Here is a 26,606-nt window from a genome sequence, read left to right as displayed (position 1 = left end):
TTGCAAATTGGCTTGCGATGGTCTGCATTGCTTTCCCTTGTTATACCTCTCCTCCCTTCCCAAAGCAGGTGCATAGCATTTTAAGAACCCGAGCATTCCTTTTAGTAGAGCTGAAGATGCAGCTCTTACAAACTGTCTGGGGAGAAAACAGCGCAGAATGTGGAGTGAATGGTTCAGCTTCTTGCCCAGCTCTACCAACCCATGCCTAGACACCTAGTGGTTAAAGCAGATTGAATCCAAGGAGGTGGGGAAGCTTCTCATGGGAGTAGCAGAGTGGGGGAGTGCTAGAGGAGTTGCTTTTCACCTTGGAGGACAGCATTGGCAACACATAGGAGATGCATGCAGGTGCATGTGCACCCCCTGTGCGTGGTGATGCACCCCCTGCGAAAAGGCACTACCGACACTGCTGGGGGTACCTGTGGGCTGTTGCTGCTCACCAGCCCCCACGCCCCTTGCCACCAACACTGCTGGTGGTGTCTGTGGGCAGTCCATGATCCCCACTGGCTGCTGACAATGATGTCGGTGGTGTCTATGGGTGGTTGCCAATGCCCCCCTGCTGACAATGCTGTGGCCACCTGCAGGAGCTCCCCGCTTGCTGCCGCCACGCTCTCGCCAAAAGTGCTGCTGCTGCCTGTGGGAGCTTGCCGTGCCCCCTCCCCGGCCTCTGGGGACATGCAGCGTTCATGCAGGACATCTGAGGGCTGTCCCCTCAGATCTTTAGCAGGCAAGAGAGAGCATTCAATCCCCTCCTCTGCCTTTTACTTCAGCAGAGGCTAAGCAGTGCCTTTGTGGAAGGGGGTTAGACTGCAGCCTTGGAGAAGCTGTGAGCCAACTACCCTGCTAGAGAAGGGCGCCGTGCCCAGCCAGGCCCACTGCATTGAAGCAGTGATGCCAAGGCTCCATCCCTTCACTGGTCCCAGGGTCTGACCAGGCGGGGCTGGAGCCAAGCTAAAGGCCTTGTTTACACCGCCCCCCCCGGTCAGTTTCCGCTCGTACAGCGTGCCTGTCCCCACAGCTCTGGACTGGGCTCTGCCTGGCCCCAGGCCTGGCCCTAAGCCCTTCACTGGCGGTCCCGCCTTGCTGCCCGGCACCGACCCCCGCGGCGCGCGACCCCATTGGGCGGCGGCAGCAGGTGCCCACTATGACGTCTCGGCCCCCGGCAGCGGGCGAACGCGGGGTAGAGGCTCGGCTGCAACCTGCCATGTAAGGCAGCGGCGCTCCCCGCGCTGGCGCTCAGCTAGGACCCGGGGCGGGGCGGGGCCGGGCTCTGGGCGGTGGCGCCCGGCTGCCCAATGCCCGCGGCGCAGGGGCGGGCCCCCGGCGGAGCCGCAGCCGAGCCAGCTGCGCGCGGACCCACTCGTGCGGGGTCGGAGCCGCGGCGGCTGGAAGGCGCGAGCCGGGGTAGGTGCGCGCGACGGGCTCCTTCAGCATCTGCCCCCAGGAGAGCGGAGCCGGGGCGGCTTCGCTTTTAGTCCCAGCAGCCCCCAGCCTAGCCCCGGCTGCGCATCCCGCCGGCTGCCGGGCACGTGCTCGTGCAGGCGGCGCGCTCAACCGCGGGGAGAGCAGCAAAAGACGTTGGAAATATATGAAAGCCCTGGTGCGGGTGGAGGATGTTTGCCGGTTGTAGGGCCATTTGTGGTGCTCACGGATTTGGACTTGATTTGTCTTGGAAAATTTCTTTAAAAAAAAAAGCAGGGAGAGGAGCAAAATGCTGGGGGGGCACCCTTAGTTACTTGGTTGATTTCTTTCCCCCTTCCCAGTAGTTATAAAATGTCAGGAATTGGAATCACTTCCGCACGCCCCAGGGGTAGGCATTGTCATCCTCATTTCAGGGTGCCAGCGTGCAGTGATGGGTGCCCGCTGCTGCGGGACAGGGCTTCCTGGCTCTTCCAGGCCCACCTTTAATTGTCACAGGAGATCCTTTCACATGCAAGTCCCAAAACATGAGTGTGCACACACGGGACTTTTTTTTTTGCATGCTTCTGGTTGCGTGCCACTTACGCAGTCTGAAGAGAAATCAGAATTGTTAGGTTTTGACGTTCTGCACGTTTTGGTGCTTCTGTGAGCACTGAAGATAGTTTGAATTCTTTTCCCTTCATGCCAAGATTAGTAGTAGTAAGATGGGGCACACTTTGAAAAAGCCATAAATGGTTTGTTTTAGGGCATGCAACCTAGTAGATATCAAGGGGACTGCTACCAAATGCCACTTGTTTATTTTTAACGTTTCCATATGATCAGTTTGGTAGGCTCTTGCCAGTGGCCCACATACCTTTTGCAACAAAGTATTAGGGCTTTTTTTCCTTTCAAATCCTACCGCTTGCTTTTATACCTGTTTGCAGATCCCAACCAAATGACTGAAGCTAGAACACCATTTGCTTAAGTGCCATAGTAAAAAAAGCTCATGCTCTTCCATAATCATGTAGTGTTAGCTGCAGATCAGTTTAGAGGCAAACTAAAAGGTAGAAAAGCCCCTTCAATTGTTACACTTTAGACTATTGTAAATGGAAAAAAGGTGTATGTAAATGGAAACGCATGTATGGTAGTTATATGGCAGATTGTAATGCTTGCTTTGAACTATATATTGGCTGTAGTGAAGAATAATGCCCTCCAGACTTAGGATGTTCTAGCTATGCTGCATGTAGATAGATTTTTCCTGGGTATGGTTTTATAAGAACCCCCAGCCCTGCCCTGAAAGAGCTGTTCTTTTAAGAGGAAGAGGCAGTTAAGTTTATTGGATTGTTATGTGTGTGCTCTGTGCTGAGACTGATTGTACTCGACTGCATATGTAGGTATATGCTAGACTAGAGGGACAATCTTTTAGCATATCAATTGGGTTTCTGCTTCACAGGAAAAGCTAGTATGGCTACTAGTTAAAATAGGCCAAGAAAGTTCAAGCATTTCTCTTGATTTACATACAGACGTATGACAAGTCTGCTTTTTTTGCTGTGTGAAGATGTAACAAACTTGGAAATCAGTTCTGGTGTTTTTTTGTAATGGTCCCTGTATCAAGAGCATTATTTTCTTTAGCATAATCACTAGCTGATTCTGCCGCTGTATTACTCATGCCATAGATTTTAATGAACTATTTAAAATCCTTCTCTCTGAAAAGCCCTTCGTATGCAGCAGATACCAGTGAAATTAAATGCGCAAATCTATTTTTTGCCCTAACATCTCTCTAACCCTTTCATGTGATAGCTTGGGAGTCACAGTTTGGTGGGTTAGAGACAGATAGTGGACAGACATAGTTTGGTGGGCTGTGAACAGGTAGTTTTTAGACACTTAAAGTTTTAAAACCAAACATTAAAACCTATCAAAGGGGAAATAATAGTATTAGTTGTATGTGAAATCTAACAGTAGCTTAGTGTCCACTTCTCTTATTTCTTTTAAAAATTGCAGGTAGTCAAGTATCGCTTCACAACAATAAAATTACTCTTTGGACTTCAGTTTCACAAAAGGCTGCAATAGAGGGTGCGTTTGCATATGCAGGCTGTGGGAGAAATATGATAAAAAGAGAGATTACTGTATTACATAAAGTGCATGAGATCTTTTTAGGTGCTTTTGCCAGCTAGTAGAAAAGATTTATTATCTTTTGCATCATAGAGCTTTAGAGTCATAGACCAGGACTTCATTATACCCAAGTGCTATACAAAAACAGCACCTGCCTCAAATAGCTTTCAATATAGGTACAAGACAAGAGATCTCAAACGGGTACAAGCTGACAGAGGAGTACAGAAAGTTTTATGATCAGAATTCATTTAGGCTAGAATCTAAGTGTCTGTACTGCCTTGTGCTCCACCTCTGGTATGTGTTTGAGATTTTATTTGGCTTTTTTTTAATTGTCTGTTTCTTTTGTCCTAGGATTGCAGTCTGCTTGCTTTTGGGGTTGTGTGCGTGATTAGGTATGGAGGGAAGCATGGGAACTTGACAACAGACTTCCAGTTCCCTGAGAGGGATGCTGATATCCCACAGTGCAGTTAGTGCTATGTGAATAATTCCAGTTTAGGTTGATTCGAAGTAAAACACATTATCTTTTGGTTATTTAACTCAATTTTTTTTTTCAATCCAGGCCGGCTTTGAAATGAAAACACTATTTCTAAATGAAACAGTGATTTTTTTTTTTACCTTGAAATAGTCAAAGCATTTTGTTTTGGCAATTTCAAAAAGCTTTCCCCAGTTGTTTCTGCCCCCTCTACAATCTAAACTTTGATTTAAAAAAATTGCCCAGCTTTACATGTGCTGCAAAATATTGCTGCAAAGCAATGTTTCTAGTTGTTTTTGGAGGATCCCTGTGACCTTTGGTTTTGGCTTACAAATAAAGGACTCTCTTTATCTTAAAAAAGTTTAAATGAGAACCTGGGGAGGAGAGAGTGAGCATGAGTGAGTGAGCCTGCAAGTCATTTTCCAGTTGGTCTAATAAAAGGCATCATTTTGGAACCAAGAGTTCCAGTTTTTTGTATGAACCTGCAAGGAGCACTCTAACTTTTCTATCAAAAGAAAAGCAAAGCAGCAGAATACTGTAGTCAGCCTGTAAGAGGGAACAGCCAGCTTAGCCAGTTTTACTGTGCAGGGAGGCACCTGTACTTGAATGGCTGACCTCAGAGGGACTTGTAGGTGTTACATAACATACTGATAAAGATTAGGGAGGAGAACTTTTATCTCTGGTTTCATGCCTTGGCCCAATATGATGGGACTCAGTGTTGCTAGAGGTAGTTTTTCACAGGTAAAACTGAAGAGGCCTTTCATTCATAGAGTTTAAGGCGAAAAAGGGCTAAATCGGGATGGTCCAACTGGTGGTCTGCAGGCCATATTTAGTTCACAGAGTTTAATCTGATAACACCTAGGCTTCCATCTAGCAGTTGCTCCCCCATCATTCTGGCTCCTTCTGCAGCAGCCAAGATCTCCAGATTTTCCTGCCTTTTACTGTCTTTTGCTTCCTGCTCTTGTCCTTGGTGCTGGGTAGCTCAGCCTGTGGTGCAGTGCAGGAAGGGCTGCCTATCTGTGCGGCACAGTGGTGGGGTGGGGGAAGGGGGAATAGTCTGCAGCATGGAACCTTTGCCTCATTGTGGATCCCAGCTGCTTAGAAGTTGGAAAGCCCTAGGTCAAATCAAGAGCTGGCAACATAGGCTGCTTGCAGATTTACCCCCCCCCCCCCCCCCAGTGCTTTACTTTAAACTCCGTGTGCCCCACGTCAAGCCCAGCACATGCCTAGAAGAGGCAGTGTCTTATTGGACTCAGCCTGCACGATGTCTGTATAGATTGGGCTCTTTAGTGGGGCTTTTTTTACGCTTTTATCTAATAGTTGATTGAATCGGCTATTAAAAACACCAAAAAGCACCACTGAAGTGCCTGATCTATACAGACATTACAGAGCCAGGTCTAAGTAATGCACTGCTGCTTCCAGTAAAGCATTTTTTTTTTTTTTTTAGTGTGTTCAAGCAGCCATACAGCCCATGAGTTAGATCTAGCCTGCAGAGCCACTGGATTTTGCCTGCAGAGCCTGAGGTCTTTGCTTATGCCTATGCCTGCACCAGGGCTAACTTGCACAGAGCTGGGCAACTTCCTGCTGAGACCTTGTTGTCACTGTTTCTTCTCCCTGGCTCTGTAGCCTCCTTCTGGCTGTGGTGTGGGCACAGCGTCTGGCTAGTAGGGAGCTGCACCAGGGCTGGGAAGCTGGAAGCTGCATCCATGCTGCTTCTGCTTCTTCCTCCTCCCTTTCCCTGCACCCCTGCCTCTTGGCTGCAGTGCAGAAGGTGCAACAACATGGGTGCAGTTTCCTGCTGTCTGGCCTTGGCAGAGCTCTCCACTGGCTGGAAGCTGCATCTGTGCCCCAGCTGGGGAGTGAGGAGCTGGGAGAAGCAGTAGTGGCACAGGTGCAGTTTCTTGCAGTCTGGCCCTGGTGCAGGTGCAGGGGAAGGCCCCTGCTACTGACATGCCACAAAAGCCACCTGGCCCGCATGGGACAGGATCCAGATTGTTTCAGCCCACAGCTTGAAATGGTTGCCACTTACTGGGCTATATGATGATCTAGTCTTAGGTTCTCAAGGCTGTTTGGCTTCCTGAGCTGGATCCGGATTTCAGGGCTTCTTGCAGATTGGATCCAGACCTGAACCCACCTCTGTCAGCAGGGTTGAGTGAGTGTTGGTTGTGCTAAGCCCCAGAAGTGCCTGGAGCTGCTGTGTTGGGTCAGGAAGTTGCAGGACTTAACACTGCCACCCCGTACCTTGCTGCTGACAAAATGAGTTTGCAGTATAGCTCAGTACCTGGGAATTTGTCAGTGGGCTCAGAGACTGTTGTGCTAGCTCGGGGAGCTGCAGGGATCAATGTGGTCCTACTTGCCCTACTGCCTAAGTCTCAGCAGCTCCAGGAGCCCTGTGGACTGAATGACAGATTCGTGGGCTGGATCCAGCCTGCAGGCCATCTGTTTGATGCTTCTGATCTAGTCTGTCCTGGTTTGTATTGCAAACTACTGGATTTCACCCATTTACTCCGGCATGAAGCCCAGTACCTTGCATTTGACTACAGGACAATTTCCAGAAATGTTGAACTAAGCATATTTCCTCTGTGATTAAAGCACCCTGCTTTGAAAGTACTATATCAAGAAATGGAGTATCTGTTTCCCTTCATAGTTGATTGTAATGGTTAATTGTTTTCTCTATTACAATAATTGTGCCCAATTCCTAAATTGGTTTCTTTTCATGCTTCTGTCCACTAGAGGAAATAAGTCCTTTAATACCTGGTATTTTTTTCTCTCTGTGAAAGTACTTTAAACATGGCAGTGAAGCCACTTCTTAAGTTGCTTTCTGTTAAGCTAGACAGTTCTTTAAATTTTTCACTGTTGAGCAGTTTCTTCCATAATTCTGAAAGTAGTATTTTGACATGGGAGGAAAATATACTAGGAAATGAAGGATTTGGGCTGTTAGCAGTACAGCAGATCTACAAGGGTCCATGCCCACTAACCCTAAGGTTTAATATGGCTTGGGACCTTTGTATAGAACCAGTGGCAACCCTCTTAAAGAAGTACTGTGAAGGAGAACTATGAGGCTAAATAGGCAAAGACTCCTTGGAACTATTGCTATATGTGTACCTGTTTAGTCCAGTCCTCTCATTGCTGTGCTGTGAGAAAAATTCTAGGCTGAACAGTTAGGCATCTTTCATGTTTCATGTTATAATAAAAGTGAATTTGAAGCCCCTTGCAAATAACAGAATATTTTGATATTCTGGGAGGCCTGAGCTGGCCAGGTGAGCTTGCCTTCTTCCTGGGTGTGGACACTCTAAATATTTAGCGTGTGACATGTATTCGTCTGCCACTGGATAGCAGCCCAGCAGATCTGGGAACAAACTTGTTGAGGGGGATTCATCTATGGATGTAGAGTGAGCATAGTGGAAAATAGTACATCATACATTCCATTGGCATACAGATGCCTTGGAGAAGCACATTGCTCTTAGTTGGAGTTAAAGTTTTGATGCAATGCAGTTGTGGTGGTTGCGGTGTGTCTATTACTGTACACTCTGGAGAGGTGGAGAGTGTGTGTGTGTGTGTGTGTGTGTGTGTGTGCGTGCGCGCACGCGCGCGTGTTGGGTTACGTTATGTTTACGAAGGACATCTTAGCTGTCTGTATTTATTATTTTAGTAATTAATGTGGTTGGGTGTTCCTCTTTAAACAACCTGAAGAATTTTCTTTGGGGTAATATAATTTACTGATAACTGCATTTACTTATGTACATCAGTAGTCTTGTAACATAAATTACACTCGTAGTTAGCTTTGGTTTTGGTAATAAAAATAATAACCACTTGTTGTCAGAGACTAGATTCAGTGTTATCTTTCAAGGCAATTCTTTTGACTGGCACAAGAATCTGACATTCTAGTTTTTTGTGAAGTAGGAAAAACATTGAAAAAGGTGTCATTCAGTTTTCTGACGGCAGCATATGTGAATTGGTGGAGGCTTAAGTAAGTTGTATATCTTACCCTACCATGCCCTGTCCATAGTACTGGATACAAGTAGATTTTCAAAGAACTCCATAGGTTTTAGCCATGCATTTTTTTCTTAAAGGCTATGAATTTTAATCCTGTGCACCACTTTGAAACGTGCTTCAGGCTAAAGTTGAGTTTACAGTGAACAACATGCTGCCTACATCCCAAACCTACTGTGTTGCTGAGTGAATACACATTCTTTTGCAGACTTGAGTCCTGATTTAGAGCAATTCAGCCCAGGGCAAAGTTTTAGAAAAAAAGGACTGCATTAACTCTGATTCTTATAGATCTTTACAAGAGGAAATGCCAGGGAAGCTTGCACTGTAATTGCTTAAAGCAACTACCACTGAATAAGGAGAAGATTTCACTTCTCCAGCTGCTCGGCTCTTTCCTAAGTTTGAATGTTTACCCAAAGATATGGGGGGAAAAATTCCATCTGCTGAACTTTGTCACTGTTGCTTTAATTTGGCATAAATAATTACATACAGAAAATAGATGAGATTTCCCTATAAATACAATTATGTAATATTTTAAAAACAACAGGAAGACAGCAAATATTAAAGCGAAACAGAAACAATGATACACTTGAGAAAAAACAAATGTTTGCTATTTGCAAATCCAGATCTCTCATGTGAAAATGGCATCTAGTATGTTCATCTAAAACAGGGGTAGAAGGCCACTTAATGAGTTTTGGGGACCTGTTGAGAACCACATCCATCTGCCTCTCCTTCCAGAACCCACCAGAGCTGTAATTTGCCACCATGGGTAGGTGTTGTATTGGCTGTGGACACGGCTGGTCAGTTCCGGAGCTCTGACACAGAACCTGCCAGTGGCATTCACAGCTGATGCTGCTGCCCTCCCAGTGTGGTGAAAGTGCCAGTTATGGACCCATACAGGAGCTGCTGCTGTGCTGGGCAGGCCTCAGCATCAGCTATGGACACTCTGTGCTGGGGCTCCAGAACCTGCTGGCTGTGCCCACAGCCAATGCCCACAGCAGGTTCTGGGTGGGGAATGTGGGTTTGAGCTTCCACTGCACTGGGAGGGCGGTGTCATCAGCAATGGACACCCAGCTGGCAGGTTCTGCATCTGGGCTCCTGAACCTACTGGCAACATCCACAGCTGATGACGCCACCTGTCTGCTGCAGCAGAAACCTTGCTCACATCCACAGCTGATGCCTGATGCTCACATCCACAGCTGATGCAGAAGCAGTGTTGCTCACCGGCCCAGCACCATGCAGCAGCCGAAGCTGACAGCTCCCTGTGGGCTGGATCCAGTTAGCTGGCAGCCAGCCGTCTAGCCGGGGGCTGGGTTGAATCTGTTTCTGGGCCGGATCCAGCCTGGAGGCCGTATTTGCCCACCTCTGTTCTAAAAATTGCTCTCAATCTTTTGCTTAGATTGGAGGGAAGCATATAGCATATATTGGAGGCACTTACTTAGGTTGAATCCAGGTTTTTTTGTTTGTTTTTTGTGGGGGGTTTTAATCAGGAAAGCTGTAGAAATTCTGGTCTTTGTTTAACTTCAGAATGGTAAAACTTAAATTTGGCTAGCAAGTTTTATAAAAAGATGGGTTTTAGTCCAACACACACTGTAGGCAATTGCATGTCTGCTAGAATTTGCAGCAGTGGATTGCAATTAATGTAAAATTTGGATACTGTCATTTGCACGCTGACAGTTGCACACTGCCTTACTTATACAGGTTGTGTACTACTCTGCTTTTCTAAGGCTGTTGGGTTGTCACATGTAAGGGCCTTCTGAAGACTATTTTGGGGGTAAAATCTTGCCTTTGGTGGCCCCAGACACTGAGAATGTAGCTGTGGAAACTGAGGCAGAAGCTGTCAGGGAAATGATACAGGGAGAGGAATTCTTCATAGATTTCATAGACATTAGGGCTGGAAGGGACCTCAGAAGATCATCGAGTCCAGACCCCTGCCCTGGGGCAGGAAGTCAGCTAGGGTCAAAGGATCCCAGAAAGATAGGCATCCAAAAGTTTCTTAAGAGTTCAGAGTAGGTGCTTGCACCACCTCTGGAGGCAGTCTGTTCCAGGCTTTGGGGGCTTGGACAGTAAAGAAGTCTTTCCTTATGTCCAGCCTAAAATGGTTTTGGAGGAATTTGTGACCATTTGAGCTTGTCATCCTTTGGGGTGCTCTGGTGAATAGGTGTTCCCCCAGATCCTGATGCACACCCCTTATATACTTATAGGTAGCCACCAGGTCACCCCTGAGCCTGTGCTTTTCTAGGCTGAAGAGTCCCATGGCTCTCAGCCTCTCATCATAAGGCCTGTTCTCTTGCACTCTGATCATGTGCATGGCTCTCCTCTGGACACTCTCAAGTTTTTCCATGTCCTTCTTGAATTGTGGAGCCCAGAATTGGATGCAGTACTCCAGCTGCAACCTCACCAAGGCTGAGTACAACGGGATGATGATGTCCTGGGATTTACTTGAAAAGCCATTTATGGATGCAAGCCAGAGTTTTGTTTGCTTTACCAGCTGTGATTTCACATTGGTGGCTCATGTTCATCTTGTGGCCAATCATGACCCCCAAGTCCCTTTCGGCTGTGGTACTAGCGAGCGTCGCACTGCTGAGCCTATAAGCATGCTGCGTGTTTTTTTTTCCCCAAGGTGGAGTACCTTGCTTTTTTCTGTATTGAATGTCATCAGGTTTTTATCCATCCACTTTCTAAGCCTGTCAAGGACAGCCTGGATCACCAGCCTATCCTCAGGTGGGCCGTCCCATGGGCCCTAAGGGGGTGGGTACAATTGTGATTGTGTAGCTGGTGTGAAAAATGTCATGGCATATAAAAATTGCCCAACTTCCCCTGGTGCAGCTCACTGTGTGCACTCTGGGGCTCCCTGTATCTCAGTTCAAGCTCCCAGCTTCAGTGACCCATCTCCCCCTATTTCAGGCACTTGCTGCTGCTTGCCATCACCTCCAGCTGCAGACACTCTGTCAGCTTGTCTATTCTGCCTCAGTAGTGGGTCTTGGGCAGGATAGGACTAAATATGCCTCACCTACCTGAGTCTGCTGATGCTCTCTGGAGCCAAGCATTTGTCCCCAGCATCTGTCTCTGACTCCCTGGAGCAGCCTAAAGGGTGAACTACTGGTCCTGGAACACATCAACACACTTGGATGGGTGGAACATGCTCAATCCCATCTCTTTCCCAGGGGCCTGTTGCTGATGCAGCATTGACCTCTTTGTGTCCCATCTCTCAGGTGTTTCCCTGATTTCCCATTCTGCACCTGTTCTCTTACATTATCCTTCTTCTCCCTGGGCTCCCCATTCTCCTGCATCCTCTCTTGTATCCCTCTAGTCCCATTCCCTGCCCTGTTTTATGTCATTCCTGCCCCATGTCCTCCTTTCCTGTTGTCCTTTATGTTCCCCTCATGCCAGGGGCAGTGTGTGCCCATCGCCCATCTTTTCCCCAGTAGCCCATCCATGCCAACATTAGTATCCCCTCTCCGTTCAGGGAGTGTGTTTGTATGTGTACGTCTCTTGCAGTGGGATGATGAGTAGAGCTGAGATGAGGACTATTGGCTGCTGTCAACCTGTTTTGATCTATTTACAATGATAAGCCTGGCCAAACCTCCTGGTTTTGCTAACCAGATGTTGGAGAGTCCCCTTATCTCCCTCCTCCATTTTTTTTCTGATATTTTTTTTCAGCAAAATCAGTAGGTTTCTGACCCATCTGTTATCAAGAACATTCCTTAAAAGTTTGGCTTTGGTCAGATGCGATATTCAAAAGTTGCTGTGTAGCAAACAGGAATGTCATCAGATTTAATGCAGACTCTTGCTTTATTCGACCAACAAACTAGATATATTTGCGTTTCCATGGACTGGCATAAAGACTGCTGTTGCTTAGAAAACAAGAAGATGAGAAAGAGCAACCAATCACATAGGAGTTACCCATACAATCTTTTTGCCAAAGACCCATTGCATTATTGGGTTTGCCCAGCAATTTTGGCTTCAGTGAACACTTGGTTTATAGTTGGAGGCTCACACAAGTAAGTGAAGTTGATAGTAGCCAGCTCTAAACCTATTCTCAATATCTAAATGGAGTACGATAATAATAAAAAAGATCCTGTATGAAAGAATCTCTGTAGTTTGTACAAGGTTCTAACTTATATGGCAACAGATTTGCCCATAAATTCAAGTTTTGAATGAATCAAATTCTGGTGGATCAAATTCTGCCCATCCCAGTCCATTGGCCAGAGAGGCCTTAAGTCAGTGATTTTCAACCAGTGTGCCCTAAGGTTTGCAAGCATGATTCACAAGATAAATCCAGAGACTTCAAATAGAAATCCACAGTTGTGGTCTTTCTGAGTTCTTTACAGCAGAAAAAACTGCTTATTTTTCTGTCACGAAAAAAAAAAAAGTGACAACTAAGAGCTGGCATTTTCTGAGGGGTGCCTCCAGCCTAAAAAGGTTGAGAACCCCTGCCTTAAGTACAGTAGACTTGCCACAGTTCCCTTCATTGAGTGTAGAGGCCTTGCCAGGGAAGCCTTATTCTTTGCTGTCCTGTGGAGCAGTGCCTTACAGTAGTTGGTTTTGTCTGTGCCAAGTGTGGCTTGGGGTCAGGGAGCCCCAGGACCTGCAGCAGGTGGAAGTAGTTTTTGGAAGTCCTTCTATCTGGGAATGCAAGGTCAGCTCTAGTTATCCTTGATCTTGTGTTCTGTAGATCCTTTTCCCTTTTAATCTTTTTCCAGGGAACATTTTAAAAATGCCTTTCTTTCCTTTAAATAGCCTGCACTGAGGATTGCTTATGTGGTTTGCAAGATTCTGATCTTGTCTCTGCCAATTGCCCGTTGGTGAATAGTTTAAAGAGAGAAATTACTGAAAAGCTAAGTCAAAACTGGTTTAAAGTATACAGCTCTCTGGTAGTTAGATTGTCTGAAATTTGATGTTATAATAAACATACTCTAGAGCTAGTAGAATAAGTATGCTGGCCTGTTCTACTCCTTTGTCTCTACTGCCCTATTTGAGTGCATTCTATGAAGAGACACTGGCTTCTTCTGAACCAGTTCATGATGAAACAAGGCTCCTATTGTAAACTTGATATGACACTCACAGCATCCAGTTGAAAGCAACCTACCTAATAGCTCAGGGTTGTGATCTGATGCTGGGGCGGAATTTTTTTTTTTTTCTGGGAAGCTAGAGGCAAATTGGACAAGGGATTTGGAAATGAAATGGGGATTTCTGTAAAGTTAGGTGATCTCATCTCTGAGAGATTTCTCTAATGCTTTTTGGGGATATCCAAGCTGAGAAATGGCTTGGCACTGAGGCATCAAAAATTGGGTTAAAATGCTCTTAGTGATGGGTAGGACTTCTTGGCTGGTTTTATTTGGTGTTTGGGGGGGGGGAGGGAATGAACAGTGCTTAAACTAAGAGCATCAGTGTTCTGTTCACTTAATATGGGAGATGGGGTAGATTTTCACATTTATAGACTAACCAAAGTAGGTAGGTAGGGCAGAGGTGGGCAGGATCTTCTGGAAGGCAAGGAAAGGAGAAGAAGAGACCCTAGCCATGTGGATATAGTAGCAGTGGGCAAAGGGGCAGCCAGGTAGAAGCCTACAGGCTGCATGTTAACTTCTCATGAGCCGCATGTGGCTGGTGGGCTGCCAGTTGGATAGCCCTGCTTTAAAGCATAGCAGTCTAAATATGAACAAGAGGTTAGAAACTTTTAGGACGAACACTGTTCCTTCCCCTTCCCTGCACTCCCTTCCCCCCCTGCAAATACACAAAAAGAAACCCAGCTTGCTTGCTTTCTTTCTCTCCCTTAAATTATATTTGTTATGGTCAGCTCTGTGCAAAATGGTGGCAATATGGTGGCCTGAAGTTGCTGATGTTTAGGAGGAAGAGTGGGGGATGATAACAGCATTAAGGTTGGCTTTGAAGTTGACATGTTTCTATATAACATCCTCCTTGAAACTGCAACGGGTGTTTTTTGGTGGTGGTGTGGGAAGGAGAGCAAAGTTACCCAAATGACCATAACCTTAATTACATACTTCAGGGTGTGGGTGTGAGTGACTAAGTCTTTATGTAGGCTTTCTTAAGTTTTATAATATGTGGCTTTGAGAAAAATTCAGCAGTGAATATTTAATAAAATCATAGAAAGTTAGGGTTGGAAGGGACCTCAGGAGGTCACCTAGTCCAACCCTCTACTCAAAGCAGGATCAGCCCCCAGCCCTAACTATATCATCCCAGCCAAGGTTTTGTCTACCTGGGTCTTAACCTCCAAGGATGGAGAGTCTACCATCTCTATAGGTAACATATTCCAGTGCTTTACTATTCTCGTGAAAGAATTTTTCCTAATATCTAACCTGAACTTCCCTTGTTGCAACTTTAAAACCATTGCTCCTTGTTCTGTCATCTGCCACCACTGAGAACTGTCTAGTTCCATCCTCTTTGTAACCACTCTTCAGGTATTTGAAGGCTGCTGTTAAATCCTCTCTGTCTTCTCTTCTGTAGATTAAATAAGCCCAGTTCCCTCAGCCTGTCCTCAGAAGTCATGTGCCCTAGCTCCCTAACCATTTTTGTTGCTCTCCTCTGGACTCTTCAATTTGTCTACATCCTTTCTGTAGTGGGGGGTGGGGGGAGCAAAACTGGACACAGTACTCCAGATGTGGCCTCAACAGTGCTGAAGTGAATGGACTAATCACTTCCCTCAATCTGCTGGCTACACTTCTACCAGTGCAGTCCAGTATGCCATTAGCCTTCTTCTCAATGAGGGCACACTGTTGGCTCATATTCAGGTTATTGTCCACTGTAACCCCTAGGTCCTTTTCTGCAGAGTTACTGCTTAGCCAGTCCCTTTACTGGTGCATGGGATTGTTCCATTCCCTAAGTGCAGGACTATGTACTACTCATTATTGAACTTCATGAGATTTCTTTTTGTCCAATCCTCATTTTCTCTAGGTCTCTCTGAATCCTATCTCTATCCTCCAGCATATCTACTACTCCTCCCCAGCTTGGAGTCACCTGCAAGCGTACTGAGGGTGCACTTCATCCCATCTTCCACGTCATTGATAAATATATTGAATAAAACAAGTCCCAGGACTGACCCCTGGGTCACTCTACTTGATGCTGCTGCCAACTAGACATCAAGCCACTGATTACTACTCTTTGAGCCCAACAGTCCAGCCAGTTTTCTATCCACATTGAAGTCCATTCATCTGACCTGTATGTCCTTAGCTTGCTTGTGAGAATGTTGTGGGTGATGTATCAAAAGCTTTGCTCAAGTCCAGGTATATTATGGTCACTGTTGTCTCCTCATCTATAGAACCAGTGATCTTATCATAGAAGGCAGTCAGGTTGGTCAGACATGACTTGCCCTTGGTGAATCCATGCTGATTGTTCCTAATCTCCTTCTCCTCCAAGTCCTTAGAAATGGATTCCATAGGGATCTGCTCCATGATTTTTCCAGGGACTGAGGTAAGGCTGACCAGCCTGTAGTTCCTTAGATCCTCTTTCTTCCCTTCCTTAAAGAATGGCACTATATTTGTCCTTTTTCAGTCATTTGGGACTTCTCCCAATCACTATGAATTTTCAGAGACAATGGCTAGCAGCTCTGCAATCACATTGGGTGTATTGTGTCTAGCCTTATTGACTTGTACACATCCAACTTTTCTAAATAGTCCCTAATCTGTTCTTTTGTCATTGTTGGCTGCTCACCTACCTCCTCCCCAAACTGTGCTGCCAACTAATTAGTTGATTTTATCTTTGAAAATCACTATAAATTTTCTTTTTGAAATGACTGCTGTTTTCTCAGCCTTAACAGAAGCTAACATTTTTACTCCCTATTTCAGCTCACGTTTTTCTCTTGCTAGGTAAGCCAAATAGTTGTCTTTTAAGCGATTTCTGAATATTTGCCCTCAAAAGTTCACAGAAACTTTGAGTGCTTTATTTGTACTATCTCAAAGCTTATAGCTGATGATGAATCAGCACTTTCATGAACACAAGCTATGAGGTAGCCTTTTTGCTAAGCTTCCTAATTTCAGAAAAGATTTGCAAAGATAAATCATAACTAACATGGCTATTCAGACAAAGGGAATTTCTACGAAAATCTGTGATAACTGTGGGAAAAGCCCAGCTCTAATTGTTAGGCCTTTCATCTTGTGTTTTAGGTGGTCAGAAGTTCTTTGCACTTATGCTTACAAAATCAAAACTGAAATGAAAAGCAAGCTATGGGACTGGAGTTTTCTCTGTGGCTTTTCTAGGATTGTTGAAAGTCATGTACTTGGAAGGCATTCTATTGATGGGGGTGAGAGAGGAGAGAGAGTATTCATCTCAATACTGAGTTATTTTAAGTCTGTATATGTTCCTCTTAGCATTCTTCAGAGACTGAGGTAATAAGTAAGCCATATTATCATCTCTGATTTATTCACAGGCTATTAAAAAACATGACTTCCTTGGACTAATGCACTGAATAATTTCTCTGACTTGATGTGGAGACCACATGCAGAAGTGGCGTATGATGTAGCATAGGTTAGACTCACAGGCTCACTTACACTTGCTATTGAGTACATATAATGGGATTTCAATCGGTGCAACTGACAACTGGAAGAGAGGGCAAGATAAAGGGATATAGCTGACTTGACCATGGCCAGATAACCCCCATGGCCAGAACAATGACCTTTTATCTTTTTATTGAAAACTAGCAGGGTTAATTTGTCTTGACTGAGAGCTTTGCCATTGTTCCCTGCTGATGTGTGCTCTGCAGAAGCAGTCAGTTTAAAACCTCTTATTTGGTGCAAAATTACCTGCAGCCAGTATCATTTAGCAGTTTTTTCTACCACAGCAGGTCTAGGGCCCTTCTCTCTTCCTGTCTGCTTCTGGGGTCAAGTTGATGTTGATCCACAGTGTCAGATATGGCATAAATTCAAACTTTTAGAGATGCTTTCTGTTCCTGTCTGGAGACACTGGGGGTTAGGACCAGCTGGGGCCCATGAGTTTCTTTTTTAGATTCAGATGTCTGCAGATGTGGAGCAATGTATTCCTTGAAGTCATGCTTCCCGTGGCTTTGACCAAGAGTTCGGGGATCTTTGTGACTTGGTTTTAAAAACCTTCCTTTGGGGCCAGGGAGGGAGGGGGGTGGGGATGTTTCAGATAAAATGTAGCTTAATTCTGTTTCAACAAAGTCTGGACAGTACGTTTGGTAAAAATGCTCACAACTAGTACAAGTGATGGCATAGACCAGTGGTGTTGTGGGCTGCAGATCTTCCTAAAAATCTCACTGTAGAAAAGGCTCATTCTTGGCAGGTGACTTTGGGTGGGTAGAAGATGGTATATGTCTTCAGCTTTCCATGAGACTTCTATATTAAATCTTCTGTCCTGTTTTCTGCCATTTTTATCTGCTTCATGGGTGCCTAGATAACATAAGAAGAATTCTTTATAGTGTTACATATCTCGCTCTCCAAGCCCTTTTTAAAATCTATGTATTTAAAAATCTTTAATATATACAAGACTGCTTCATGGTCCACGCTGTTTACTTATAGATATATTGCATGGTGGAAATTTATCACGTAGCGGCAATGCAAAGCTCCTTTGTATTAGTCTTTGTCTCTAACATAGGGCTGCAAAACTCCTGCTCTAAGAAGTTCATTGTAGACTGCTGTCTCGTCACTCGCAGACTCGTACAGAGAGGATGCCCTCTGTTGAAAATAGGTAAAAACATTTATAGTACCTGTCTTTGATTTTGTTTGTGTTGTCAAAGTAATTTCAGGGGAAACCTGTGGGGGTGGGAGGCGGGGGGTGCCTTTGGTGTTATGTTGAACTAACTTAGCTGCTTTCTTTGAGAGTATAAATTCCAGAGAGAGTTAGTCCCCTGGCCATGTGACACAACATAGTGACTTACAGACTTTTGGCCAGAAAGTTAAACACCAGACAAAGAATCCAAGTGACTATAATTATACTGCTGCAGCTAGAACAAACAAGAAATACTAAAAAGTAGGAAATCTGTGGTTACTATTACCCAACACTGAACTTTATCATTCTATTTTCACTGCTTCCTGTAAATGAGTAGAAGTCAGTCATGGAGAGCATTTATACATGTGCTCGGAGTGGGGGGCTTTAATTAAAGTGGCTGGAGAGCCACTCTAATCAAATGCCTGGAGCGTCATGTGTATCAGTGTCCTCACGCTGAAAAATGGCAGTGGGGGGGGTGCTTTAACTAAAGCTCGTTGAATGAGCTTCAGTTAAAGCACCCTTGCCACCATTTTTCAGTGTGGGGAGGCTGATACACATGACATTGGATTCTGCTGGAGCTCGGTAATTACCATGCTCCAGCAGACTTGATTAATCAGTCTGATGTGCTGTAATTATAGCGCGTTGGAGCAGCTTTGATGCACATGTAGTGGTGCCCAGAGAGCTTCATAACATTTCAGGTATGAATGATGTCCAGTGGCACACTTTCCAGTTGCGTGTTATTACAACTGGTAGCCATGCGAGATCTCTGCTGTATATATTGTGAGTATCAGGACAGGGTATAAGCATGTCCTTGGGATCCAGGCTTTAATTTGGAAAAGCCGTAAGCTTATTGGCACATGTTACACAGTGAGTAGTAGATGCTCAACTGCTACTGTGGGGCACAAGACCTGGACTGAGCAGGAAAAGAACATAGGATGGGGTGTAAGGGTACATTTTGGTTCCTTAGCTTTACATCAGACAATTGGCAATTAGCCTGTGGGAAAACTAGGGGCAGATAGAAGCTAAGAGTTCTTTTCATCACATTTGTTGCTGTTATATGTGTGTACTGGAAGCAACCAGAACAGGCCTTCCATGTAATAAAACTCTCATTGGGTATATATTGCATTTTGTACATTGGCTAGCCACACAGACTATGTGATATAAGTGCAACTAAACTAGAGTTAAAAGTGGAGATCTTTTTACCATTTCAGAAGGGCAGACAGGATAAATAGAAAGTGTCTTTCAGTCCATATGTAGAGAGAGGTGAGTTAGGTTGGAGTGGTATGTCTTTCTCTGCATTATTACTGATGAGTGTCTCAGGTAGATTAGTCTTTCAGGTCTATGAAGTTGTACCTCTTTTCTTGGTGCTCTGTGTTTAGAGACTGAAAACACATATTAAGTGAAGTAGCATAAGGCTTACTTTCTCCACAATACTTTGCAATGGACAGGCACTTCAGGAGAAGTCTACGGGGAATAAATAGGCTAGATGAAACCAAATTTGAATGCTGTCTTCTGGAATAGGGGCATGCTTTTTATCACTGCTGCTTCCTGCAGGCCTTCACTTCAAAATGCTTGGGCAGATCAGTTCTCAGATTTCCAGCTACTAGTTTTGCTAACAGAAGGGCAATGTCCAAGAAGTTTGAGGGGTCTATATTTGTTAGCCCTTGTGACCACTAATATACCCCAGAAATGGATTCATTTCCATTACAGAAATATATTTTATTACAATAGTCCTGGAGATAAAGCTTCTAAGCTTCTAAAACAGTGGGGTTACACCAATGACTGAGACCATAATTGTGCCCAGTGTAGCTTTCTGTAGAAAACAAGGGTTGGTGAGTACCATTGCATCAGCTGCTATAGTGATGGAAGAGGTAAGTTTTCTTGACTTTTTTAGAATTCTCATTTTTGTCCTCTGGCTCTGTATACTGGAGGATTTTTTTAGACGTGGATGGTTTTGCAACCTTTTTATGAAACCAGGCCATACAATATTTTTGTGGATATATTGTGCCTTTGGACTGTTAGGGAAAATCCAAAAAGGAGGTGTACAAAGTTACTGCTAATTGCATACCTAAGTGGCCTCCAGAGACTCTGACATGAACAGGGGAATGTATAGTTCTCAAGGGCATCCTAATAAAGGGAAAGCCATACAAATTAATTAGCAAGAAATTTACTGATTGTTGGCTGCTTTTTTCCCCCGACCCCTCCTCTTTGCAGCACAATGGCTGACAGCAAAACAAAGTCCGCTAAATCTGCAAATAAGACTCCTCCAAAGTCTCCAGCAGATCCAGCAAAGGAGAAGGCAGCTAAACGGCTATCCTGCGAGTCCAACAGTTCCCTTGAGGGGGCCGTGGCAGGAGAGCTCAGTGCCCTTGAAGAGGCTTTTAGAAAATTTGCCATCCATGGAGATACCAGAGCCACAGGAAAAGAAATGCATGGGAAGAACTGGTCCAAGTTATGTAAGGACTGTCATGTGATAGATGGGAAGAATGTGACGATCACAGATGTTGACATTGTCTTCAGTAAAATCAAGTAAGTTCTTTTTCCCTCTGCTCCATTCCTTGTCCCTAATGAGCTTTTTTTTCCTCTCCAAAAAGCTGCTACTGATATGACTAGCATCTGCAAGCAATAGCAGGTATTATATACGTGTTCTTCTGATACACTGGATCTTTCCTAGGTGCTCTAAGATGCACTTTCTGTTGCTTTGAACATGAACCATCTAACTTCTGAGAAGTTGGCTTTTAACTGGACCATCTGTTCCATTTGTTAAGCTATGGAGGTGGTGCTGTGTGAGCAGAGAAGAGGCACATTTATCAAAACAGTCCACAAGCATTCAATTTTTTTTGTCTTGCCTGAATGATACAAGTAGAAGAAGCCAAAGCATTGGAGCTGATGAGGTATATAAGCCATATACAGCATTTTACTCTTTCTTGGAAGACCAGGAAGCAGATTCACCAAATCAGGCAGTTTAAAATAACAGCCATGTGCTCCAGTCACATACTGTTTCCTACTCTGAAGGTGGGTTTATTAAGCAGCAGAACTGCAACAGTGCAGAGTAAGATGGACCTTTCCAGCTTTTCAAAAGTGGGAAGACATAACCTTTTCTGGCTAATGGGAGAGGTGCAGGGGCAGATCCAGGAGTACAGTGGTGCAGTCACACCCACTTTCAGACCACGCTGTGAGAGCAGCAACCGGGGACTTTTTTTTGAAATCCCCAATTCAGAAGAATTCCTCCCTTCCCACTGCCTGCTCTCAGCACCCCCTCCTTCCCCATCAATGCTCAGCAACTCAGATGTTCTGCTGTTGGTATTTCATTGTCGAGGTCTCCCAGTGTGGTTCTATCATTTAATATAGCTATCTGCTTTTTCAACGAGGCTTCTTACTGTGATTCCAGAGGCATGAATTAAAGATGCTCTCCAGACTTTTGCCAAAGACCATTCCCCTGCGACACAGCTGTACACAGGCACTTGATCATTTGAGCTGCAGAGTCAAAGGTTACCTGCTATAATGCTATAGCATTATAGCCCTTGTGTATTCTGGGCTACTGAAACTGTCATGCCTTGACCATGCTAGTCTGATGAACTGCTAGACTCAGGAGGACCTCTGGCTGTTTTTGAACTCCTTTTCCAAGAGTTGTATTTCCAGCTTACTTCTGGATTTTGATTTCTTTTAAAGAGGTCAGTATAGTAGAAGCTGTCTTCACTAGGATGGCTCATGTATATAACATGTCTGTGTATATATGCTAAAACATGCATCAAAATGAATATGCTACAAGATGTATTATTTATTTTATATATAATATAACACAACTTGTAGCATATTCATTTTGATGCATGTCTTAGCAGGATCCATTCAGCCCTCAGAAGTGCTGAACACAGTGCACAGATAACTTTTTAGTTAACTTAGTTAACTTTAATAAGAGACCTTTTTTGTTTTATGTAGACATTTAACAGGCCAGCTGCTGGAGTAGGGGTGCTCAACCCCTGGCCTGCAGTCCAGATCTGGACTGCTGAGCCATGCTGTCCAGTCCCTGGGGAGCCTGAAAATGTGATGGTGGGGGAGCTGTGGCAGCAACTGCTGCCTTTCTGTTGCCAAATTTTGGGACCCGTGGGGAGCACCATGGGCCAGATAGCATGCTAAGTCAGCAGGCAGAGGTGGTCTGGGGCCCTTTCTGGGTACAGTCTGGCTAGGGGTTGTGTGGGGCCTGATCCTGCAGTGTTGGGCCAAGCAGAGGCAGCCAGGGACTGGGGCCCTGATCCTGTGGTGCAGGGCCAGGGGAAGTGGCACAAGGCCCTGATTTGGCACTGCGATACCCAATTTGCCAGTGTGGGGCTGAGGGAGGCAGGGCTAAAGGAGATGGGACCCTGATCTGGCCATGTGGGGCCAAGGCAGGTGGCATGTGGCCCTGATCTGGCAGTCCAGGACCCTGATTTGGGGGTACAGAGTTAAGGGTGATGGTGCTCAGGATCAGTCTGGCATCAGGCTGAGTGAAGGCAGAGCAGGGCCTGATCCTGGCCCATGGATACCACCCCTCCCACCCCTACTCTGCTACTGGTCTAGCTTGTTGCACCAAAATATTGAGCATTGGCATTATGTTCCCTAGGCTGTTCTCAGGGACACTTCTATACACAATGGGTGTCCTGGATATGTTAATCCATGCCATGCCAAAACTATTGCTACTTTTCTTTGGCTTTACATCCGACCAAAAAAATCAAGGCCCAGATTCTCTGACTTAATAATACTGAGTAGTTCATAACTTCTGTTGAAGAGTCTCTTTTTTGTCTACCTTAAGATTATTTTCAGAGCACAGTGAAAGATTTTGGTGGTTGAATCTTTCCCTCAGTTTTTCTTTTCCCCATGGAAACCTGGATTTGTGATTTGCCTCATTTTTGCAAAATTGTCTACTTTACTTGAAAAACTTCATCTTTTACCAAGCTTACAACTAAGGCCTCTTGCGGGGTGGAAAAAAAATTCCATGGCTGGAATGGGAGCTGTATCTTGGGTGATCCACCTGAATTGTTCAGCAAGAGGAGAGACAGTTGTGCATTGTGGGAAATAAAAGTCCAGACAGGGAGTCAGGCCCATAAGAAAAACAATGGAGTCATGAGACACCCAAGCTACAGGTCTTGTGAAATATTGCAGAGGCATTTCCAAATCCATTCTTCAAATCAATTCTTTTTTTTTCTAACCAACTCTACTTGTAGGGCATGTTAATGGAATATGTTGTGGAATCCCGTGAATATTTAGAATCACTCTTCAAAATAATTAAACAATAACTTTCTCACCCATGCATATATATACAGATATATCTATCTCTCTATCTCTATCTATCTATATATATATATGTCTCTATATACATATAGATAGATATATATATGGGTCCCTCTCCAGATATATGAATGGTAGAGTTAATTCAGTTGTCCTTCTCTGTTACTGGAAAAGTTTTGCACAAGGCTAGTGCCTTAGAACTGATAGATCAGACTGGGTCTTACCTTGGGTGATGAATACATGGTAGGATCTGGTAATCTTTTTCAGCGTGGACAGTATTTGGTTGAATATTGAGGGATTGAATTAAGCTTCATTTTATTACTAACCATGGATTATGAAGCCATGTGTTAACTTTGCCTCTGTATTCCTATTAACATAATTATTCTGAAATGCTGTTAGTCTCTGTGTGGAAGCATAAATTCAGATTGGATTGTTGTTACTCCACTAGTTTTGTGTGAGAGGATACTGTACAGCAGTGGTGCTCAATTTTTTTTTTCCTGTGGGCCAGATGAGTGGCATGGAGCCTGTCTGTGAGGCTGGATTGGGCCCTGGAGCCCAGCACCTGCCCCCTTCCACATGTTGCTTGCTGGGTTTGGGTCCTGGAGGCTTCCTGTCCAGTACCACCTCTGTCTGCTGGGTTTGGATCCCAGGGGCATGGCACTGCTCCCTCCCACCCCCCCCCCCCATGTGCCAGGATTGGGTCCCAGGGGCCAGTGCCATCCTTTCCTGCTCCCTGCATGCTGGTATTGGATCCTGGGGGCCTGGCATTACCCCCTGGATGCTGGTATTGGATCCTGGGGGCCTGGCATTACCCCTGCACACCAGGATTGGATCCTAGGGGCCTGGTACTCTCCCTTCCCAACTCCAGACCAGAATTGGCTCCTAGAACCTGGCACTGCCCCTACCCGGCTCTGTGTCCTAGTGTGCAGAGCTTGGGACTCCCCATGGGTCCAGAATTTTGGCAGCAGGGGAGTGGTGCCACCATTTTCCCACTACCAAATTTCCAGACCTGTGGGTAGTCCCATAGACCAGATGACATAGCAGTGTGGTGCAAATTTGGCCTGTGGGCTGGAGATTGAGCACCCCTGCTATACAGAATACAAGATGTATAAGGCATACATTTGAGATCAAAAAGAGGGAGAGGATGGGCTAGTGCAAAGAACTCACAAAAGTAGAGATGATGCACAAAGGCACTATGTGTATGTGCTACCAAGGACTGTGGTGAGCTGGGTTCTCTTTTATTTATGGTGATGTGGTTTTTTTGACAATTTTCTACTCATTTTTTACACGCTTAACATTCAGAGATCACCAAGTTTGATGGATTTTAGTTTGACTGACTGCATCTACAGTTGCATTAAAATGCATCTCTTTTGTTTGCTCATTATACTGATTTTTAACAGCTTTCAATCATTTGATTGGAGAATATGATCAATTAAAAGGCAACCTATTAAACACTAGAAATAGTTTAAGATGGGGGTTTTCAACATTTCTGGATCAGTGTACCCCCCGGTGGCTAGACGCGGAGGGGGGGAGGGGTGGTGCATAGTCGAATGCGGAGTGGCGGGAGCCGCCACGTGCAAGCTTCTGGCTGGGCGGTGCCTACATGGGATGTTGCATGGCAGTACTCCGTCCCCGCCCGTGCGTACCCCCTAGGTCCTTGTCAAGTACCCCGGGGGTATGTGTACCTCCAGTTGACAACCCCTGGTTTAAGAGAACATCCTGGGAACAATTCAGAGGGTATTTGCATAGACAAATACTTATGCATATGGCATGCATTTATAGAAATCACCATTACAAATAGGAAAAAGAATTGAATTCATAGCAAATAATTGGACCAGGTCTAGGTATGTGGGTTATATTTAACTAACCTGAAACATGAGAGAGGAATGGATTTCTGAATTGCTTTTCCTGTACTACAAAAAGTATATAAAGACGCAGTTCTCAATACGTGCAACACTATTCAAATATTGTGCTGGACAACTGCATTTTTTCTCATCTCCAAAAACAAATGACATTATTAAAACTGAACTAATATAATAAAATGTGCTTTTGAAAATCCAGTAGACCAAAACTGGAAGTGCATCTTTGTGGTAAGCAGCTCTCATTGCATTAGCTGTTTTCATAGGAAGAGAGCTGCTAGGTGGAAAGGCTCATTGTCTCTCTGAAACAACTAGCAATGCTTGTAGATTGTTACTTACAAAGTGAATTGATTCAATTTAGCATGGAAGCTAGTAGATTGGGAGTAAGGACCTTCTTTTTTGCATGTGTGGGTTGAACAAACTGTTGGAGATGGTGTGATGAAGGAAGCTGCAATGGTTTGGACCCATCATGAGAAGGCTGGATGCCCTTGCCAACACCATAATGCAGGGCACAATGGAGAGAAAGAGAGGTAGACCCAAGAAGAGCTGGGGAACCAATATTAAGGACTGGATAGGGCTTCAACTGATAGAGAGCGCAAATTTAGCCAAAGACAGGGCAGAGTGGAGGAGGGTTGTTGCAGCATTTAAGGTGTCCCAGTGGCCTTGGGACTGACTTGACATGTGGGTTGAATGTTGGCAGTCCGTGTGTGTAATTGTGAGAGACATCTGGTTTCAAACCTGGCTTTGCGTTTCATATCTTTATTGTGAGTTTTAGCACTATTGCTTTACTGAAATCTATGAAACTAGTCCTATCACTTAATGTGCCAAGCAAGAAAGCACAAAAATCCGACAAATGTGGGCAATATGACAGATCAGCAAAAAATTTCAGCTAAAAGGTGGGAAACCTGTAATTTTCTTTTTGAAAGCATAATTTAATGCAAAAGAAGGAGCAGTCACAATAATGCACTGTTCAAGATGTTGGACACTGAATTTTCGTAGCAGAAATGCAAAAAAAAAATAAAGATGCTTTTCACATGTATAACCATGCCCCTACTGGTAGGCTAGGCTACTGCTAAAACACTGGGTTTGTTCCAACAACTGCTCCTTTTTCCCAGTGCACCTTCTGTGCTTTATGTAGTTATGTTTTTATAGCATGTAAGAGTGGTACTGTAGTATATTTTAAATTAGCTCTAGTGGGCATTAGGTAAATGTTGGAATGCAGGTTTCCTTAGGCATTTTTCAGCATCTGGGAAAATTGCCTTCATTTCTACAGGGTTTGGGGTTTTTTGCCCCCTGCTTTGACTTGTTACACAAGAAACATTGTTTTGTCCTGACAGCTGATTTATAAAACCTGTTGGCCTGCGCCACTACACTTGCAGGGACAATGAGATTAAGCTTAGTTAATATTATGGCCTTAGAGGAAGTAGGCTAATAGCTAGTTAGACACGGGAGGAAAAAATAGCGTTTGCTATGGAAAACAAAATGTGGGTGGATTTTCTGTGTTAATCTAGCAAGACGTTAAGCCACTGACAAATCAGGTCTAGGAATATTAGGGTTTTTTTTCCATACTATAGAAAGCAAAATATACAAGAAGAATAGATGCGACTGACCTCTGACCAGCATTCCGACACGTTGCTTTGGGAACATAAATTTCTTTGTTTATTGGGGTCAGCAACTGCTCTGGAGAATTTGATACAGTAGATGTTCCATGCACATGCTCCACTTGTTGGATGTAGTTAATGTGGTAATAATAATACCCCTGATATAAATACCTTTGCTCTTATTTTAGAAGTGCAAACATTAAATGCCACAATAAATGATTTGACCAC

General features: G+C 44.6%; 1 protein-coding gene across 2 annotated transcripts in view; it reads left to right on the top strand.

Annotated features, from left to right (window-relative positions):
• Positions 1-1,302: 1,302 nt before the first annotated feature.
• Positions 1,303-26,606, top strand: part of TPPP (tubulin polymerization promoting protein) — a 111,335-nt gene continuing 86,031 nt past the window's right edge. The window contains exons 1-3 of one of the 2 annotated variants that reach the window (XM_006263589.4): positions 1,305-1,401; positions 17,540-17,632; positions 19,868-20,182. In XM_006263589.4, coding sequence (XP_006263651.2) covers positions 17,613-17,632; positions 19,868-20,182 — 335 coding nt within the window. In that variant the 5' untranslated portion in view covers positions 1,305-1,401; positions 17,540-17,612. Of the gene's footprint in view, positions 1,402-17,539; positions 17,633-19,867; positions 20,183-26,606 lie in introns of both variants that reach the window. The other variant, XM_014602828.3, reaches the window with a different exon arrangement.

This window comes from Alligator mississippiensis, chromosome 5, assembly GCF_030867095.1.
Source record: "Alligator mississippiensis isolate rAllMis1 chromosome 5, rAllMis1, whole genome shotgun sequence".
NCBI classification, from domain to species: Eukaryota; Metazoa; Chordata; order Crocodylia; family Alligatoridae; genus Alligator; species Alligator mississippiensis.
Note: the sequence above shows the minus strand (reverse complement) of the source record. Positions and strands in the feature narration are given on the sequence as shown.